The sequence below is a fragment of the Scleropages formosus genome, chromosome 17, assembly GCF_900964775.1.
Source record: "Scleropages formosus chromosome 17, fSclFor1.1, whole genome shotgun sequence".
Classification (NCBI taxonomy): Eukaryota; Metazoa; Chordata; class Actinopteri; order Osteoglossiformes; family Osteoglossidae; genus Scleropages; species Scleropages formosus.
The window spans coordinates 11,953,285-11,975,284 of NC_041822.1; the positions used below are offsets into that span (position 1 = coordinate 11,953,285).

At 41.6% G+C, this 22,000-nt stretch overlaps 1 protein-coding gene across 5 annotated transcripts in view; it reads left to right on the forward strand.

Annotated features, from left to right (window-relative positions):
• The window catches only part of LOC108938591 (GTPase-activating Rap/Ran-GAP domain-like protein 3), a 55,917-nt gene that overhangs the window by 3,709 nt on the left and 30,208 nt on the right, over positions 1–22,000 (forward strand). For 4 of the 5 annotated variants that reach the window (XM_018759282.2, XM_018759281.2, XM_018759285.2 and 1 more), the window contains exon 2: positions 11,930–11,999. In XM_018759282.2, coding sequence (XP_018614798.1) covers positions 11,930–11,999 — 70 coding nt within the window. Of the gene's footprint in view, positions 1–6,333; positions 6,482–11,929; positions 12,000–22,000 lie in introns of those variants that run through there. The other variant, XM_018759283.2, reaches the window with a different exon arrangement.

The following is a 22,000-nucleotide window of genomic DNA, read 5'->3' on the forward strand; positions in this document are numbered from 1 at the left end:
GAACCTAGTACCCACAGAAAGAGATTTCGGGGCTGGAGCGAGGGAGAGCCCAGCCTCATCTCAAAACCCCTGTCCATCGTGACGCCCTTTCAGCAGGGTCACTTGTGTCTTCAGTGACGGATCATGGCTGGCTTCATTTCCCCATTTGATCCAACCGCAGAGAGACCCAGCTGGCCTCATAATTGCAATGCGGAGGGCAATGGTGGTCTGTGATCTCACCACAATGAGCTGTGCACCAGATGAGTTCCCACCGTATTGTCAGTTTGTAATCTCGTTCGGTCGCGTTGCAGTGTGAACGCTTACCCTGCCAAGGGTATTTTGCAAGTGCTACTTGTGAATAATGAAGGCTCTGAGTGACAGAATATGATCCTTTGCAGCCTGTGTAGGACCTGTTTGCGTGACACATGAATCCTGATACTGCCATAGGAGTGCAACACACCCTCACCACCCTTCTCCTATTTTCTGCCCTCACTGCCAGTACTCTAATACTCCAACATTCAGGACTCAGTAGTCAGCATTGGTGTATTTAAATGCTCGAGTTTAAACTCAGCTTCACCCTTTAGTCATTCTTTGCTTCATCTGCTTTTTCTCAAACCTGTGACTTGCCTGATGTCCACAAGTTTCCCAGTTAATTGTAACGCTTCTGTTTTCCACTTTGGTTTAAATGATCAGCCTCTCCTGAAGAGCATATTATGTGTAGCTTGTGTGATATATTTGCTGAGGATTATAAAATACAATAAAACTATCAAGATTACAGAAAACGTCTTAGGAATTATTATTCATGGTTTTGTGCAAATTTCAACCTTATGGGATTATCCTAATATTCAGCACTACTTGGAAATTACAGTTTGAGTGTGTCAGTCTTCATTAACAATCAGTTAGCAGAATACCGAAAGGAGTAATACATTTACCTTTATGTTTTCAGGTATGAACCGGCAGCACAGCTGAAAATTGAAACTAAGCATAGACTGTACAAGAGAATAATGCTGCTTTGGTGGTGTCCAGGCCCTCTGTGCAGTTTTGACAGGATCAGAGTTTTTGCTGGCTTGTATTATTTTATCTTTCATTGGTTGCAATGGTGCAGCAGGTAGTGTTGCTGCCTCGCATGCAGGGCTGTTTGGGTTTGAATCCACCTCGGTTTTGTGTGGAGTTTTGCGTGTTCTCTCGGAGTCTGTGTGGCTTTCCTCCAGATGTTCCGATTTCTTCCCACAGTCCAGAAACTTGTGGTTCAGGTGAACTGGTGACTCTGAATTGCTCGTAATATATGTGTGGTACCCTGCGATGTATTGGCGTCCTGTCCAGGTTATGCCCCCCATCAGCCTTGTACCCAATAATTCAGTAGCATCCGGACCTCTATCGCTCTGACCAGGCAAAGTGGTCATTGAAAGTGAGTAGGAAACAGAATGAGACACAGCTGGAGTATACAGATATTCACAAAAATGAAACTTGCCCTGTGACGAACTGGCATCTTGTCTTGGGTGCGTCACCTCCCCCATCGGCCTTGCACCCTGCGTTGCCGGGTTAGGCTCCGGCTCGCTGCAACCTGCAATCCCACTCGGGACAAGTGGTTGTTGACAATAGATGGATGGATGGATAATAATAGTAATTAAAAGCAGGGATGCTGATGTTTTGGGAAATCTGTGTCAGTTTTATATGGGTGAATTTAAAATTGACTTCCAGTTTGGTCAGTTTTGCGTCAAATGAAGAGGTAAAAACTATACTTGCTTAACTCAGATCCTAATCCTGAATAAGAATTTCTAGTTATTCTCTACATACTGACAGTGTAAATTTCTTTCTTCATGTTAAGATCTGTTATGTATTACTGTTACAATAGTAGCAAGTATTTGGGGATCCATCCGATGTGGAAACATTATGTTGACTGACTGGCCTTTATATAATGTCTTTATAAGGTATTTATAAGGTTGATTCAGTTTGTTTGGTGAGTAAAATCCGGTGGTATAAATGCAAAAATAATCTTACCATTCTTACCGGTTCGTTCTAAATGTGTCAGAAAAGCTGGTCTAGATAGTTGTGTATTCTGTGATTTTAATGGTCTAAGTTGTTTAAAAGACTTCATTATGAGAATGGTTTAAATTTTGTTTAGCGAATTAGATCAAGTCTGTATTGGGTTTTTTGCTGATCAGATTCAGTTGCCAAGTCCTCACAAAAAGGTTCCAGCAAAAACTGAAAAATGATGCTGTGGACTTGCCCATTTGTTGGCTGTAAATGAGCTATTATGCACAATCATGTGAATCTGGAAATGTAATAATGAGAAGCAATGTAACTGGGACAGATAAGAAGAGAAAAGGATGTGCAGCAATGGAGCTGTAACTGATTATGAATAAAAACCATGTCTATAAGCAATACTGATTTCCAAATTTTTGCAAATCTGTCTTGCCTAAATGTCAGTACTAACTACCCTTTATTCATTTAGCCGATGCTTTTCTCCAAAGTGACCTGCAGCATTAAGATACGTACAATTATTTACCCGTTTGATACAGCTGGGTAATTTTTACTGGAGTAATTTGCAAAAAGTACCTTGCTCAACTGTAATACAGCAGTAGGTGTGACTCAAACCTGTGATCTTTGAATTTGAAGGTGACAGCTCTAACCACTATGATACATTGCTTATTTTGTCATGGTACAGTTTTTTTTTCCTCTAATACTCTGTTTTAAATGATGTGCCCTGGCAAACATGATTAATATTTAAGAAACACAGTCTTTGATGTTGTCCAGTGTGATCCTGTTCAAACAAATTAAACTGTCTGTTAGATCAATAAAATTATATAAAGCATCTCTGATTTGGGAAGGTAGGGCTGCTTGTGACATTGAAAATAAAGGGATGAGAGATGGCAAATAAACAAGGCCTTTTTTCCAGTTTGACTCAGAAAACACAAGCGGTCTTGGACTGTGTTTTTCAGAGTAATCTGCTCATTGAAAAAAAACTGTCTTGCCTTGGTCATATCAGGAAATTGGAACAGGTGTGAAGTCCAAACACCAGGGGCCCCTACAGTGGTGCATCAGGAAATCACATGCCCCTACTGGGGACGCGGGTTTGAGTTTCTTCTGTGCCGCCCCACCCATCTGTGGAAAGGAGTTTCTGAGAGTGCAAACTGACATATGCTCAGTTGCATGAGTTTCTCTTAGTCAGCTGGATCCCTGCAGAGTTTTGTGTGAGATGTTTCATTCTCCAGTGAAGCTTGCACAGAAAGAAAAGAAGTTCTTGCACACTGCATGCGTACTGGAGATCATGTGCGCCTATATGTGTGCGTCTCATGCTGGTGCGGGTGTTGAGCATCATTGGGTTAACACCTACACACATACAGTATATACAATGCTGCTTCAAAGTATATGAACGCTGGCGTTCCCTCTGGGGTGTGTCCCCTCCCCCTTCAGCCTTGCGACTTGTGTTGACGGGTAGGTTCCGGCTTGCCATGAGCCTGCCTGGGGCAAGCAGTTGTAGACACTGCAAAAAAAAAAAAAAAAAAAAAAGTATGTGAACCCTACAGGGACGGTCATTATTCTTGTACAAAACATTAAAATAAACTTTTATAAAATCTAAATCTTAAAATTAACTTATGAATAAATAATTATGATTCACACACCTGATTCTACTTACCTGCTTGGTTTTAACCGATGCAACTCGAGGTTCGCTTATTTCTGCACCTGCACTACTTCAGTTTTTTATACTACACACATGATTTTCTCCAAACCAACATATGGAATTGGTCATTACACACCTGTTATATCAGATGAGAAAGACTGGTTCTGGTTAAATAAAAAAATTATTCCGTTAAAAATAAGGGATGCAAGGGGTTCACATACTTTCAGGTAGCACTGTACATACTCTCTATGTGTATCTAAAACCAGTAAATAATAATTTCCCTAGTTTATCACGGATATGACAGCTCCTGACATCCTCTCTTTAAACAGGTGAGACACGACATTACATATAAGCATCCCCACAAAATATAGCTAAACAATGCATCATTATTCTCTAATCGTGTTGCATTTATTATGTTACGGCATAAACTTTCTAAAGTGGATAAACAGATGTAGTAGAACAAAGGCACTTAGACATGGCAACAGTTGTTTTTTTTTCTGGAATTACTATACTTTTCAGTGTGACAATGAATGTCATTCAGTAATCAATATTCCTGGCACTTGTACTGCACTGATACACAACCAGTGCTCGTGGATCACATCGACTTATTTTACAATGACTGACTTTTCAATGTGAGATTTACAGATTATATGTTATCAGGAACACCTTTCCAGTAAACCCCAGAACTGAAACGTGAGAAATTTCTTTTGAGAATAATAAGCATCACAAGAAACCATAAGGATATCATATGAAACTGGAGGTCAGATTTAGTGAGTAAATACCTGGTGATGCTTCTGTTAATAATAATGTACACAGTAGCTAAAAATATCTCTATGAGTAAATGGGTAACACTCTAAGCTATGTAAGTTGCTTGGATAAAGGCATTTGGCAGCTAAAAATATCAGAAGTGTAAAAATAATACAGTACAGTCATCTGGGTTTCTGTTGGCAGGTGTTACAGCCAATTTACAGTATAACAGGTTCGCATGAGTCACCGACAGGAATATAAATGTTAGACTTAAAAAAAAAAATAAAAAGAGACTCCTCAACTTACGTAAAGAGATCGTTCTTCAACTCCTTACGTAAGTCAGAAGTTACGTATGTCAGATTCCTCCTCCTCCCCCACCGTTCAACAGGCTAGGCCGCTAGCCAACCCTTGGCATTTGTTGCAAACACGGGTATAAAAAACACACAATATAATTCTTTAGTAAACGTCAGACATATTAAATACTGCAATATTATTGTTTTCAATTTCATCTCCAAATCAATTGCTGTACGCTTGCGAGACGGTTCTCGTTTTCTTTCAAGCGAACGTTTACCACCAGGCGTTGTGAATAATGAAATGGGTTTAAAAAAAAAAAAAAAGTGGGGAAAAAAAAGTACTGGAGCTGATGAAGGATGTGGGAATGGCAACTGGCCTCAAAAGCATCTCTCCGTACTGTGTGGGACACTGCGTTTTCCTATAATGGGGGACATGGAACTATTATGTTCCAAATAAATTCACACTGAATGAGTTTATGTTCTTTCACGCTGACAAATGCTTCGTAAAAAGAAGTTCATTGCACACATGCTCCAACCTGCACGAAGGCTTGAAATTTAGAGACCCCCTCTCCTTATGTAAATTTCACTTTCATAAATCCAGATTTACGGAAAAAAATTCCGGGCACACACATTATTTACGGATAGCGCTTTTATTTTACGCAAACACCTGAAATACGTCAAGCGCAAGTTGGTGTAGTCAGACAGGGCAGGAAGCTGCATCTTCAGAGTTCCTTTTGAGCTTTTCCTTGTTTTGAGCTGTAAACGCATCTTCTCTCCTTACTGACAGGAGTGTCCCTCAATGGTGAGCTAGACTCTAGGGCCTTTCGGAAGGGGGTTTCACCAGAGAAACACCCTAACGGTTCCTTTTTTAATTACTAATTTAATTAGTTACTAATTCAAAAAGAGAGCGCTATAAAACAGTGTTCTGTAAAACGGTGTTTTATCGCCCCCATTAAAAAAAAAAAAAAATTAAATGTAGAAATGCATCCAAATCGCTGACGAGGAGGTGTGAACACCAAGTGGAAGTCCGGAGTGAGTTTTTCACCAGTTCCCACACTCCAGGAGGGACTGTTGCGCGAATGCCTTCGCAAATGACAGACTGCATTTTACTGTGGTTTTCAACTTTATTATACTAGTTAAAGTGAAGAGACATGATACTGTGTATGTATATTACTCATTTTTCCCGACTGCAATGGTAAATGCGCCTGCCGCGTTAGGAACAGAACGAGACTTCCGGTCTCAGTTTTGTTGTTAGAGTTGACGGTTGGGTTGTGTAGTTTGATTTGAGCGAACAGTCTTCTAATTGGTAGGTAGCAGCTGTAAGAGCTCTGCTGCCCTGCTGTGCTGTTAGTTTTGCGCTTTGTTCAGTGTCGTTATTATAGTCGTTGTTAGTCCCTCGGTCAGTGGTGAGAACACACATAATATGCAGCAACTGGGCTTCACGTCGTCATCCAGCAGCTATAGCCACGTCAATATTGCGCTCGTTTTGGGCGCTATAGCTTTAATGTGTTATAACAATAGAGTGAAGTTTCCAGCTGACGGAACAACAAGGTGTGAGCGCGAAGCTTGCTGTGTGTGAGAGACGCCTCCGGGTGCTTTGCGCTGCAACACGACAGCTGTGTGTGTGAATGCGCGCGCGTGACGCTGCAGAAGAGTGTGTGTGTGAGAGAGAGAGAGAGAAATCGCGCAGTCTGCTGCAGGGCTGTAACGCATGAGTAAAAGCACAGTAGCGCTGGGTAGGCAGTGCGGAGGGAAGCTGTCGCCCGGGACTGTGAACACATGAGGACATGAGCAGTGGCGCTCCGGCTTCTCCGAAAGCCCTGAGTTGCACCCAGCGGTAAATACTCGCTCGGAAACACCGGCTTCAGACGTGACTCGGCGGTGATCTCAACAACAGGAGGTCCCAGGGGCGGTTGAGTTTTCATGGCACGCGGTACCTACCTGGCTTTCTTCTGTGATGTTTGCGTCAGAAACACTCTCTTTTTTTTTTTATGACGTGAGAGATAAAAGCCGAGAGTAGCAGGTGTAGTACTAGGACAGAGTTATATTTTGAGCTCTCTTAGTCGTGTGTGTGTGTGTGTGTGTGTGTGTGTGTGTGTGTGTGTGTGTGTGTGTGTTTCTTTTCTTTTTTCTCCTTATTTTTCTTCAGCGTTAGACACAAAGTACAAGGACAGACGTAGCGGACTGCAGATGATGTCCCTGCGCAACACGCGCGGTTGTTCCCAAACCGCTGCTCTCCCGGCGATGTGTCTGCGCTCTTCAGTGTCTTAGAAAGCTTCACATCGCTGCGAATACTTTCATTAGAAATTGCGTTACGTTCTGCCGGTGGGTCTTCTTCAACATATATGCTTCTCTTTGTCCACTGTGCGCAGCACACGTTTACATTTTATTAATTTAGCGTTTCTCTAAAGCAACTTTACTGTGTTAACCTACCTACCTATTTATACAGCTGTGTAATGTTACTGGAGTAATTTAGGGTAAGTGCCTATGGGTACTACAGTCAGGTGGGGACTGAACCCGCAACCTTTTGGTCAGCAGCAGCTGTAACCGCTACGCTACCAGCTGTCCCCACGGATGATGGTGTGTTGAGTGTGAGCCGTCGGCAGGGGCTCTGGAGCTTTCAGGCAGTCCTTAGTGAGTTCAGGCCCCTCGAGATCTTAGTACAACAGTGAGATGAGCGACACGGTGGCACAGCGAGTAACGCTCTTGTCTCACAGCACCTGGGTGGTGCGAGAGGATGTGGGTTTGATCCCCTCTCAGTCTGTGTGAAGTTTCCGTGTTCTCCCCGTGTCTGTGTGGGTTTCCTCCCGGTGCTCTGGTTTCCTCCCACAGTCCAAAGACATGCTGTTCAGGTTCACCCATAGTGTGTGAGTGACAGGGAGAGTGTGTTCCACTGAAGTATGGATGAGTGACCCAGTGTAAGTAGTGCATCTAGCAGTGTAAGTCACCGCGGTGAATAAGGGGTGTGGGCTGATAACACTACATAGAGTTCATTGGAAGTCACTTTGGAGAAAAGCATCTGCTAAATAAATGTAAATATGTAAATAATACAAAAGAGGTCTTGGGTCAGTCAGTGTAGGATTTTCTGTGTAACAAAAATATGGTGAACCTTAGTTTCAAGAAGACTAATAACATTTGTCAGATAAAACAAACAATATACTTGCATTATATTTCCTTGAATCCATCCATTCTGTACGTCTGTCTGTCAGCCCATTGACATATTCATATATCTGTTCATCCATTAGTACATACAATACATAAATCTATCCTTCCATTCAAGCATCTGTCTCTACATACATCTACCAGTCTGTCCATAATCCTTCAGTTCAGAGCCTTATCTTATAGAAGACTAATAAAATCTGTTTTGGATTGAATGGACACATGTATTATCAACTGTCCTGATACATGTCTGCTTCTGTCCATCCATACTCTATGTTCATCCATCTGTCCACACATCTGTACGTCTTTTCATTCCCTCTTCATTCATCCATCTCATCTATCCAAACATTCATCCATCTGTACATAAATAAATCCATCCATCAACATCCGTTTGTACGTACATTCATTAGTCCATCAACTGTTCTTCCATCTTTCTATCTATATCGCCATCCGTACTTCCATCCTTCTGTACACACATGCATCCATCCGCACATCTTCATCCATCTCTGCTTCAGTTCATCCGCCTATATCCCCACCCATTGCCTTGCTTACATCCAACTGTCTATCCATAATACATTAGTTCATCAATCCAGATATCTTTGTCTGTCCATCGAGGGATAGTCTGCAGTGAAAAATCGTTTACATAATGTTTAAGTTGTACAAATTACTGTAGTTACTTGTGTGACATTATGTGACTTTGAATAAAGGCATCAGGTCAATAATTGGTTAGTGGTGGTTTAGATAACATAGGTATCAGTGTTCATTATACTTTGAGACTGACTGAAACCAGCGAGATCACAGAGGGGACTGTATGCTGTTTTCCATGCTGCAGTGATCCACAGTGTTACAACTATTGTGTTCATTAACGTGTTCACAGCAAAATACTGGTGGCAAGATATGACTGTTTCACTGTAAATTTTCTGTATGATTCACCTAGGTGGGGAGGTGCTGTGGCACAGGGAGTTTGGTTGGGTCCTGCTCTCTGGTGGGTCTGGGGTTCAAGTCCCGCTTGGGGTGCCTTGTGGTGGACTGACGTCCCGTCCTGGGTGTGTCCCCTCCAGCCTTACACCGTGTGTTGCCGGATTAGGCTCCGGTTCCCCGCGACCCCCTATGGGACAAGCAGTTCAGACTCTGTGTGTGTGTGTGTGTGTGTGTGTGTGTGTGTGATTCAACTAGGGAAAACAAGTACCATTTTGGTTTCTGGCTCCCACAGTGCTGAATGGACAGCTCATAGTGTAACATGTAGGCTGTCCAGCTGTAAACATGAAATTTGACTCTAAAGTAGCTTTCAAAGTCTTTGTTTCAGGTGAGCTTTAAGATATTTGGCAACATTCCCTCTAATTTCATTGAAAGTAATTAGGTTTTGTAGTATTCATGAATAAGAAAAAAATATAAAGTTGAGTTAGATATATAAATTGAGAGAATGTTTGTTTGGTAAAATTGATGTCCATCACAGATAGGAGACCTATTTACCTGTATTTGTTTTGTGCTGTCTTCATGTCTTTTTGTGGTAGACTCTGCTCTGGTCTATTTCGGCTAGCCATGTTAGACAAGCAGACAACAGTTTCAGCCAAATACTGTATTGTGAGGATGTTAATAAATGCCACATCATCATCATCATCAATAACTTCTTGTTCAGTGCAAATGTTGTGACAGTTCAGAGCCTGTCTTAGAAGTGTAGGATATGAAGTGTGGTACACCTTGCACTGGATGTGTACCATAGTAGGGCAATCTCTCTCACACACGCACAGAAATACAGCAGTTAAACTGTTTACCCAGAGTCAGTTCACCTGAAATATGTCTTTGCACTGTGGGAGGAAACCAGGGCACTCAGAGGAAACCCACACGAACAAGTAAATTTGTAAACTCCACATGGACAGAGTCTGATTTGAAACCTTGTCTGAACCTACAGTGAAGTAGATGTGAGGTACCAGCACTATGCTCTGTAGCACTGTGTCTCCGTGTATAAATTAATATTAATGTATTGCTATTAGTGTTTACAGATTTGTACTGTTAGATGACATGCTCAGACATATCAAGCTGTGTCTGTTTCTCAGTTTAGTATGACAGGGTACCATAAGTGCCTCGCAGGACTTGTAGCAGTAAACATTTGGTTGCTAAACTGTCATTAACCAATACCTGCTTCCCGTAGTTTGTCTGTTCACAGTAAAATGCATCAATAATCGTAGGTTATATATGCAAGGATGTGCTGCACGTCTCATGTCTTTTTCTAAAGTGATGATAAATTCATGTTGAGGGGGGTGCGGTGGCACGGCGGGTTTGGCCAGGTCCTGCTCTCTGGTGGGTCTAGGGTTTGAGTCCTGCTTGGGGTGCCTTGTGGCGGACTGGCGTCCCATCCTGGGTGTGTCCCCCTCCCCCTCCAGCCTTGCACCCTTTGTTTCCATGTTAGACTCCGGCTCGCCGCGATCCTGCTTGGGACAAACGGCTTCAGACAGTGTGTGTGTGTGTGTGTGTGTGTGTGTGTGTGTGTGTGTGTGTGTGAGATAAATTCACGTTCACGTTCTAGTACCAGGTTGGTTTCGTGAAGGCTAAAGATGCTGGTAAGTTAACAGCTGAACACATGTTAAATAGCTGTAACAAAAAGGTCTCTGAACTAGCGTAAAAGTGTGAAACACGCCTTGAGAAATAAAGCTTGTTGAACCAGTACGTTAAAAAAAGGAACTATCCGTATTTTTAGAGTCAAGACATCAGTTTTTTTTTTTTTTTTTTTTACCTATTTAAATACATAGCACTTATGTTGTTTTTTTTGAGGCCTAGCACTAGGCAAGAATCATCCAGGCACCTCTTGTATCTCTAAATTAATAAAGTTATGCATACATATACAGTATATGACAAAAGTTAAACTTTGAATTCATAAATAAAATACTTTTGTGTAATTTGAACATGTACAGTATGTGGACAATATACAGTATATGTACTGAATACAAATTTTTAGATTAACAATTGAAAATTAAACTGTTTCTGAAGACAAAAGTTTACAAGAAAAAATAGATATATACTATTTGCTGCGCAGACTAACTTTTAATAGAAAACATTCCTTGCATAGTTGCAACATTTCAATGACATGGGGGCAGCGATGCATTGTACGATGTTTACGTAGTAATATGCGGTGCTGCTTGAAAGTATGTGAACCCCTTGTGTCCCTTATTTTTACCCCAGAATCGCTATTTAATGAAAACCTGTCTTTCACATGTGACACACGAGGTGTGTAATGACCAGTTCCATATGTGTGGCTTTGGAGGAAATCATGTCTGTAGTAGAAAAGCAGAAGTAGTGTTGGTGCAAAAATAAGTGGAACCCAGGTTGCATAGGTTAAAGTTGGTAAGCAGAATCACGTGTGAATCAAAATCATTTATTGATCTTTTTATACGTGTGTTTTAATATTTTATACAAGAATAATGGTAATCCTTACAGGCTTCACATGTGTCTAAGCAGCACTGTTTGTAAGATTACAATTTATTTTTTGATTTTAGTGTGTGTTGCAAAATTTGGTGGCCTCACATTTTGGTGGACCTTGGCAACTGGCAGTTATAAAACTGGTCCTGTGTTAGTGTCATGTTTTCAGTTTAATTCAGAATTAGATTAAGTTGCTTGTTCTGTGGGCAAATAACTACTAAGGTATTAAGTTCTCAGCAGTATTACTAAGCAGCAAAATTACCCAGCTGTATAAATGGGTAAATAGTTGGGGGTAGCTTAACATTGCAAGTCGCTTTGGTGGAAAGCATCTGCTAAATGTAAAATGTAAATGTTCTAAGACCAGGGACAGTCACTCACTGTCATCAGTATGGGGACACAGCTCTGTCCATAAGCTTGATTAGAGATGCATTTGTGGTGGTCCTTCCTTTGCGTAATGACTTCATGTTTAATTTGATCACAGGACTCTCTCTCTGATGAGTTTGGCTGCCTCAACTGCCATCAAGGACCATGCGAAACAACTCTGTCACGTGCTGTAGCACGAGGCACCTGCTTGCAATGCGGGGGTGGGGCGGTCTGCAGGTCAGAGCAGTGTCATCCTCCCGGCACTGGGCCGCACCATGACTGGCGATGGGGGACACTGTCCCGCGAGCCCCAGAGATGAAGCGCTAATGCTCTGTCTGTGTTGCAGCTCTGCCTCCGAGGACCTGGGCTGCAGGCGAGGGGAGTTCAGCCGGAAGCACTACGGCTCCGTGGAGCTGGTGAGTCCTCCTTTGGGCCTCTCGGGATAGACAGAGGAGTGCAGAGCTGGGTGTGGTCCAGGATCTTTGCGTTATTGCAACTGTTCTTCCATTAGGTATGTGGTGAAATCTCCCAAGTGTGAAGAAGAGAACTTTTTGGGCGTCGTAAAGGTGGTGTGCACTGAGGAACTCCATCCCAAAAGCATTTCTAATTGTTTGGGTGAAAGAGGAACACATCTTTCAGTTGTCATATATCGGTGTGTGTATGTGTGTAAATACTTGCTTTTTCCATGCAGAAAGAACAGCAGAGGAGAATTCGGTTACATTGCACCCATTTCGGTGTTTTGGTGGTGCACGGTTCCTGTGGTTATTATTAAGCAGTTTTGGATGGTCATGTCTCAAGAATTGTTGGTCTTTTAGATAAATTGTGAGCCCAGCAATGAAGCAGGATGTAGGGAAGCCCGGGAAAGCCACATTACACACTCATTTCCTGTTTGAAAAATAGTGGCTTTGTCTTTGGGTTGTGAACAGAGGCATGCAGCAGATTAGGGTTGAACATGTAACCGCACAGAGCATATCAATAGCAGCAGATACAGAAACACTGTAGGACATAAATTGTCCACATGGAATGATGCCATGCTCTGCTAACAGGGCTTGTTTGTTTTTTCTCAAACAAGGAAAGGAGGAATCCCTCATTTGGAATCTTCTGTCTTTTCTGTGAACTATGTCATGCTCCTCTTTTCATTTTTATTTTCATGTGGATTCATCTATCCTGCATTTTATGCACCTACTCAAGGGATGAACATCGGTGCATCAAGTGGAAAGTAACCAGTTAGGTTTACTTAAGAATCGCATGTCTGCAGCCATGTCTCTTTCCCTTAATGTAATAAACAAATTGTATTTTTGCTGAGATGTACGTTGCTTTGGAGAAAAGCATCTTCTACATAAATAAATGTATATGTGAAAATTTCAGACAGTATTTATTTATTTAATAATTTGTGCATGTATTACATTCAAAATGTTTTGTGCATATTACGCAGATGTAGAAATGTACTGCATTTTAAGACTTATGCCACAACTGAGAGAATTGTAAGGAAGAGTGATCATTGTTGGAATGGTTTCAAAGAAAGGAAGGAAATGTAAAGTTCTCCCTTTCTGTGTCATGACGTATGACCCCATCATACAATCGCTCAGATTTTTCTGCTGAAATCATCAGAAGTCAGTAAAATAAGGTGACTGCTGTAGTAACTAAATGTGTCTGGCACTTATAGATGCATTGTACACTGCAGAAGCACAATGTTTAGTCTTGTACTATGATTTTAAAGCTGGATTTCTTATTTCTATTTTTTGATTTCTGTATTTAGTTGGGGGGGGTGGTGGTAGCACAGCGGGCTTGGCCAAGGCCTGCTCTCTGGTGGGTTTGGTGTTCGGAGTCCTGTCCTGAGTGTGTGTCCCCTCCCCCTCCAGGCTTGCACCCTGTGTTGCCAGGTTAGGCTCCGGTTTGCCGCAGCCCCGCTTGGGACAAGTGGTTTCAGACTGTGTGTGTGTGTGTGTGTGTGTGTGTGTGTGTGTGTGTGTGTGTGTGTGTGTGTGTGTGTGTGTGTGTGTGTGTGTGTGTAAACAATTAAAATGTTCAATGTTGAACCAAAGGCTTCCCAGGAAACAACTGTAAAAGTTTCTAACAAAATGTGATGCATGAAATCCTGTCTAGTATGAAAGTTGTGAATATGAAGAAGCAATCATTGGTTAGAACAAGGTGAGTACTGTACACCTGTATCAACCGTATTCTTCGGCTTACAGAAAAATGCACCAATTTTGGACTCACTTCTCTCCGATCTCCTAAGTGCTCCGTAAATGTGTAGCTACATGTTATCTGTTTAATATTGGGGGGGGGGACTATATGCAACTACTAGTGTAATGTATACTGGTTTATTTTGCAGTGTGTAACAAATTGACTGTACTCAATTATGCATCTGCATCTAAATCTCCTTCTGTTGATGTAGTGCACTCTATTTTTGTCAAAGATGTACATTACTTTGGAGAAAACTATGCTATATGAATGAATGTAAAATATAAACAAGACTTCAAGACATTAAGCTTTGGCTTGGGGAAAAGGCAGTAATATTAGTAAAAGAGATGTACGAATACAATCAAAAATTGTGGAAGCATCGCAAACAGATTCCCATGTACAAAGGTGCAGAACTCAGTATCATGCACACATTTGTGGAAATACAAAGTGCAATTCAAAATGTTGTAATGCTGGAAGCTGCTGCTTTAAAATGATATTTTACCATAGTAGATTTGATCATAATTTGAGTTTGTTCATGTTGAAGTGTTAACCAGGCACAAATAGAAAAAAAAAAAAAAAAGTTTTTGTTTTCTCTGATGCACATTCAAAACTACACTTTTTACATTTCTACTTTAATGGCTTTCTGTAATACCTTTGAATCAGATTTATGTAAATGAACCTTTAAACCAGATTTAGGTGTGCTTGTGCCATCTGCTTGCATTAATCAGTAGAAGAGGTTCTATAAAAACGCAGGTGGGGTGTTGAGGTGCCACAGTGTTTTCCGATGCAAGGGGATGGAATGGCCATCTGATGAGAACCTGGTCCAGAACCCCGGAGTGGCCTCTGTGTCCTTTCCCCATTACTGATCCAAGTGCATGTGATCTGGAGCGGGCACAGCACCTGGCCCTGAGCCGCAGTGACATGCTGGTGGGCTCAGGATTCACCGGAGCCTCCTGTGTCTTCACACAGGCCCTTTGCTGGAGTAAAAATACAGCAACACTGCCTGATGCAGCAAGCAGCATGATGCTCAAATGGTATTGTGGGCCCACTAAGTGATAAAGTGATAATGATCCCATACACTTATACAGAGGAATCAAATATGTTGGCGTTATTTCAATTTTATTTATAAAAAAAACATTGTAAAAGCTCAGATGGCACTATGATTTGGGTTTGGTTCCATGTTAAAATCTCAGATGAGACACTGGTGCTATGTCCTTAGTTAGATCCCACCTCTAATTTCTCACAGCTATAGGGCAGAAAGGTAACACATAGGTCAGAACTCCACTGTAAGATTTTTTTTTTTTTTCTCCCCCCCTCTCCCATCATATTCAGTAAAGGTTTAAGGAGCTTCTTTAATTTGTGTGATGCATCAGAAAGCCCTCAGACCCATACCCTTGTTTGGAGCCTGCAGCTACAGCATCACTATGCAAAGTGCAGCAACTACAAGATTTGCCCTCTAACTGGAGGGAACAAAATTGCAAGAGAGATCAAGGTCTTCCTCACAGTCTCCATCAGCAAGGGTAGTGGCAATAAGGAGTCTTGGATTCACAGTCCCTGGGGTCACTGGCTAGGGACCATTACACATGTAGGGAACTGCACAGAGCTAATATGCAATCTACAGCAAAGTAGTTAGTGTTCATGGACATGATCTTTTTTGCATTTAGCTGACACCTTTTACTAAAGCAACATACAGCTCTCTGTGTTTATACAGTTGGGCATTTTCCTGTAGCAATTTAGGCTGTGTCCCTAGATTAAAGGTACTAATATGGGGTGTTCTTGGGAATTTGAGAAAGAGACAGTGGCTGTCGTGAAGAGTACCATACTGTGATTTACAGGCTAATCAGTATGTGTGAGATTCTTCTAATCACATACTTGCATTTTGTGGCACATGGCGTACATTGTGATCACATTGTGAAAGAGAATATTACATTCCAAATTTAATTAACTGAAATGTCAGGAGGACAGCACGGAAGTACAGTTAGCGCTTCTGCCTCACAGCTTCTAGGCTTTTGGGATGTTGGTTCAAATTAGCTCAGCCTGTGTGAAGTTTACATGCTCTCTCTCTCTGTTTGTCTGGGTGTCCTCTGGATACTCTGGTTTCCTCCCACAGTCCAAAGGCATGTTTTGCAGGTAAACCGATGACTCTACACTGCCTTTAGTGTATGAATATGTGTATGTGGTGGTTATCCTGCAGTGATCTGGCACCCTGTCCAGGATGTACTCTTGGTAGCCTTTTGCCTTGTGCTGCCACGATAGGTTCTGGAACTCGGCAACATGGAACAGGGGTTAGTGAGAGGTGTGGGGTTATTGTTTTAAATACGTATTTCCATTGTTTCATCCATCCATTTTCAGAAACCAGCAAACTGTTATGTCATAATATCATAGTAGTTCAATTTAATGTCAAAATAAAACATCAGAAACATCAGTAAGTATTAGTAAGTGTCCTTGAATCATTCTGATGAGATTGTGAAATAAATATTAGTGCTGCCTTTGTTTTCATTTCCAGTACAAATCAAGTACTTGTAGGGTGGCCATTCCAGTGAGGACAATGGTGGGAGCAGCAGTGTCAGTAATAGATGTTGCCGTGGGCAACGTTGTCAGTAAGTAAAGTGCAGGTATAAGAAAAAATGTCTGGATTTCCTCACTCTTTCTGATCTTTAGTTTCCTCAAAGTACTCTCTATAAGCAAAGAATATGTCGTGTTTGGTGGGAGGCCTGTGTTGCACTTTAACCTCACCATAGTGGCCGTGAGCAAGGCTTTAACAGTGAACAGATGCGGCTTCAACAAAACACCATATTTTTTGACTAATTCTTCAAAAGCTGAACTGCAGCTGTGTAAGGAATTCTTGGTTCTGTGCCTTTGTCCTAAACTTGGAAAAGGACTATAATTTCCAGTTTCCTCTGTGGTAGTTCACCAGTGACAGGATGTGGTAGTATTGTCTGAAACCAAAATGTTGGTCAGCACATGGAAAGTAGTAGTGCAGCGAAGGATACAAGGAGAAACATATAGGCAGAATGAACACAGAAGACAGGCCAGGTATAGTACAGCACAGTACAGCAATGGAAGGTGAGATCCAGGGTGTGGACTTCAGTCCAGCCTGCAATGGATAGCAAGTTTTGGACAGAAAGCAAAGAGGTAGTTTGTGTGTAATGAGTTGTGCAGAATAAATTGGATTGGTAATGTAGCAGATGCAGAAAGACCAGTCTGAAGGTAGTTGCCTTGGTCCAGTCCGAGTAAGCCCATGGAGTAGACCATGAATTGACTGCTTTACATAGTAAAGAAGGGCCTGATTTTGTGGATGTTGTAAAGTTAATACCAGCAGGAGTGGGTCACAACTAAACTGGGAGAATAAGGTAGGGTCAAGGTTAATGCCAAAGTTTTGAAGAGACTGAGAGAGTCACATGATGCAGGTACTAAGTGACTAAGTCAGGTCCCTGTAAAAAGGTAACTCATGAAGTTAACTCATGATGCATATAAAATTGTGTACCGGCAGTCCCCGGATTACGAACGAGTTCCATTCCTAAATCTGTCTTTAAGTCGAATTTGTACGTTAGTCGGATTATTGTAGATTTCATTGGGACAGAGCCTTTTACATGCTCTATTATTTTCAGTTTGTCCTTTAAAATTGTCCGAATCGTTGACCAGCTGTAGCTTCACGCTTTTCCAATGTTTGTTTCACCTTTTACCAGTCACTTTATTATTTCCACTTTAGTTTCAATCGAGATCATTTTAGTTTTCTTTGATGCATCACCATCACTTGCATTACATTTATGCTTTGATGCCATGGTTAGGAGGGTAAAAACAAAAAAAAAAAAAAAAATTAAAGTTAGATACAGTAACACACATGAAGAGAAAAGAAGGAAGCCTGTCCTACCTTGGGCTCACATGCCCTGCCCATGAGCCGACGAACTGCTATAGACGCGCAGTGTTTTGATGCACGTCAAAAAGTAACGCCTGTTTGTTATTACGAACCACCGTATTTAACTCAAATTTTAATATAATAGGCTTTACTGAAGGTGGTTCGTTACTACGGTTTGTGCGTAAGTCGGACATTCGTAACCCGGGGACTACCTGTATTCGTACCTCCATTTGACTCTGTGTTTGTATTAGTTTCTTACTTAAACGTATTATTATGTGGAACATAGCATTAAACTTAAGGAACAAGAGAAACAATTCACAGAACACCTTACTTCAACCGTTGACTAATACCAGCAGTATATGTCATACAAGGATTAAAGACATTTACATTTTCCAAATGTAGCCGGAGGATTCTGTGCAGCCTTAAAAAAGACTTTTTATTTAACCCTAGAAATGAGTCTGAGTGACCACTTTTTCTGTCATTTCACAGTACAGAAATAAACTGAATTCTGTGTTCTCAAAGATAGTGAAGTGTGTACCAAGTGTGCAGTCAGAATGTTTTCATTACATCTCATATTGATTTGGTAAATTCAGCGCAATGAAAATTAAATTAAGTGTTAATTCCCAACTATTGATCTATATCTTGAGTCTGAGGGCCTTCTGTGTGTACAGAGCATGTGTCATCAATTTACATCTGCTTTGTTCTGTGGTCTTCCTTCCTTGGTTGTTATGCAGTGGTTCCCAGAGGTTTCCTTGGGGACCCTCAGACATTCTTTGTGTTTCTTCTCTTCCTCAATTCAGTCAATCTAAGGCTTTATGAAAAACTGATTGAGTTAATCAGCTGTGCTGATGATGAAATGAAACAAATACTGTGTATTGAATGGCTTTGAATCCCCACGGAGAGGTTTTCAACTCATGGCCCTAATTCTTATGTTTAGAATTTTTAACATTATTAATGTATACATTCACTGTTGCATATTTGCTGAAGCTAATGTTTCAGTCAGGCAGTCCAAAAAAAGAATAGTTTCTTGCTCAAACACAAACCAAGACCTCTAAATTTACACCAGTTTATGGTAAGTTTCATAATATTCCGATGAAAGGCGTGTGTGCAGTCTTCCAGATTTTGTTTCCGTTCCAGCAAAGATAAGAATTTGATTTTGAAACATAACACCTAATTTCCAAATAAAATGCACCAGAGGCCATTTCAAAGCACAAAGAACCAAGTGACACATCTTGAAGTGAGGAGTGCATTTCCTGCTAGCATCCCACACAGCAGTAAGAAGATGTATTTTTACGCAACTTTGTGATTTCCTTGTTTGCCTGTTGAGGGTGTTGCTTACGTGCTTAAGGCTCTCTGGTGATGCTGTGATATAGGCTGTCCTAATTTCATTAAACCCCACGCAGTCACAAGTACTCCTTCCTGCATTGGATCCCAGCCTTGAGCTTAGTGATACCAACGTGGGCACATTTATGAAGCTCTCTAATTGATTTCAGCTTTGCATTCCTTCTCATCGGCTTTTTAATATTGTAAGCCGTTCTCTTAAAGTTCCATTTTTAGGTTTTTTTTCATAGTTTCCACTGAAGTAACAGGAACATCCGTAGTGGTTCTCACATCTTTCACATTTGGCAGCTGTATTGCTGTGGTACCATTGCTTTGTTATGAAGAGCTGGAACTCTTGAAACGCACGTGAACGCCCACACTCTCGCTCAAGCACACGCACGCAAAGGCGGCAGTGCGTATGTCGGTACAGAATACCTGAGAACGTCAGCAGTCGTTGGAGGTAGCGTGCCCGCTGGCGATCCTGAGATTAACACAGCTTGGAGAGATAGACAGACAGAGAGGGGGAGAGAGCACAGCACAGCCAGCACTCATTCATCAGCCGGTAAACACTCGGCTACGGAGCAGGAAGGGAGCTCCTTTGTTTCCACGAGACGAGTGAGTGAGAGAAACAGTAGATGAGTGAAAAGGGGTGTTAACAGCCTCTGAAAAAAAACCACACCTGTGGCAAACTCTTTCCACAATAGGAAAGGATGAGAAAGGACGTAGGCCACAAACACGTGAAGTACAAGCGTACTGTCGATACATAGAGACCCCCTCCCTAGGGAGCAGAGTGTATCCATGCTGTGTGCAGCAGGGGGTTGAGACATAACACAGCTTCACCGTGATTTGCCATACATGCAGTGCACAGACAACAGGAATTCCTAAAATCCTAAATTTACTCATTTCATTAAACATCCAAAATGGGTCAGGCACAAAATGTTCAAACTGCTGAACGTGCTAAATGAAGAAAAGTCATATTGTATTAATAGTTTAATACTTCACTGAACGAATGCAGAATTTCCTAAGGGACTGGAAACAAGAAAGCAAAAAGTGTGGTTGCTTCTTTGACTTTCTTTTTTGCATTATACAGTGTTGTAACTCATTTTTTATTATGGGTTTCTGCTGAAGAATGTTTGCCAGCGCAGATCCTTATTATGCCACTAAAGGTCATAAAGAACCCAAAATCTGGTTTGAGATAGATATGTGGGTTTTGGGGAGGGGGTTTACTGGGACCCACTATTACCCAAGGCCCATAGCTCCCATGTGTTGACACATTGCACTGTGGTTTTCTGTTATGGCTCCACCACATTGTGAATCCAGCTCACTGTGGTTCCCCGTACAGTCAGTCCCCGGGTTACGAACGTCCGACTTACATACGACCCGTAGTTACGAACCACCCCCTTGCTGACTGGAAGTTAATTTCTTTTTTTTTTTTTTTTTTTTTTTTTTGGTCACCTTTAAGTAACATTCTAATAAAAACTTCATAATTAAGCCTATTATATTAAAAATTTGAGTTACCGTACATACAGTGGTTCATAATAACAAATGAGCGCTACTTTGCGACCCGCATCAGAACATTGCATGTCTACAGCTGTTTGGAAAACGATCAGGATTGAAACTAAAGTGGAAATAATAAAGTGATCGGAAAAAGGTGAAATGTCAACAAACATTGGAAAACGAACATTAAAGTTTTTTTTAATGTTTTGCATGCACACACTCTTTCTCTCTATACCTCTCTCTCCCTTGGCACTCAGCTATAAAAGACACTTCTCAACCTCTTCCCAGTTGCAGAATCTCACTTGACACAACCGTCCCCTCTGCTTTCTCAAACCTAACTCGCTCTGCTCTTCCAAGTCCTGTCCCTCATCGTTCCCCACGTCTCTTTGATAACAACCGCCTGTCACGTCCCTCGACCGCAACTTTGGATCCTCGCCTCTGTTCAGTTCGCTGATCGACCGACCATTCCCCTACCACGAGAACATGTCTAGTACTTTGATTCTGAATAAACTATCCTGTGTTTGGGTCCAGCCTCCTCCGTGTCCTCTGTTCATCATGACAGTAGTAACATTTATTATCATCTCTTTCTATGTCTCTCCAGTATAAATACTGTAGTTACATTTATTATTAATATTATTGTTATCATTATCATCACATCCTTACATTGTATTATTATGATTGTATTGTTATATTAAAGATGTTTTAGTGTATTCAGAAGTGTTTAATGTTTTTTATACATAGCAAAGTACACAATATACGATATAATAAGACAAACATTTGACAAACTGTTAGATACCCACTATACCTAACTGTTCTGACTTACGACAAAATCCGACTTGAAGACAGACTGACGAACGGAACTCGTTCGTAATCCGGGGACTGCCTGTACTGTGGTTTCACCCATCTATGGAGTCGCCTCATACTGGAGACCCCAATGAATTCCACTGCTCTGGACTCACTTTTACCTGGAAATGCTGATATGCAGTCCCCTGAAAAACTAGATTTTGTTGTGGTAAAAGCTAGAGGGCTGAATACTATAGGGAATAGCTGGTATACCTTAGAGTAATAAGATTAACATAAACTGCGTCATTTAAATATCAAAACTGCAAGCAATACAAACTACTCCCTATAAAAGGCTTTGTAATAATGTTTCAAGAATAATACGCTGAGCATTAATTCCCCATGTCCTCTTCTACAAGCTGCTTAGTTTATTGCATAAGAACCAGCTTATTGAACTGGGAGCACTTCAGCTCTGCGGTGGGAACATAGTAATACAGTGTTTGCAGCTAGACTTTAATTAGAAGAATATTTTGTATCTCACTGAAGAATGTGCAAAATCTGCTATTATGCTTTCATAACTTGTGGTACCACGGGGGTGCGGTGGCACAGCGGCCTTGGCCTGTGCCTGCTCTCTGGTGGGTTTGGGGTTCAAGTCCTACTTGGGGGGGCCTTGTGGCAGACTGGTGTCCCATTCTGGGTGTGTCCCCCCCCTCCAGCCTTCCGCCCTGTGTTGCCCGGTTAGGCTCCGGCTCGCCGCGACCCCGCCTGGGACATGCG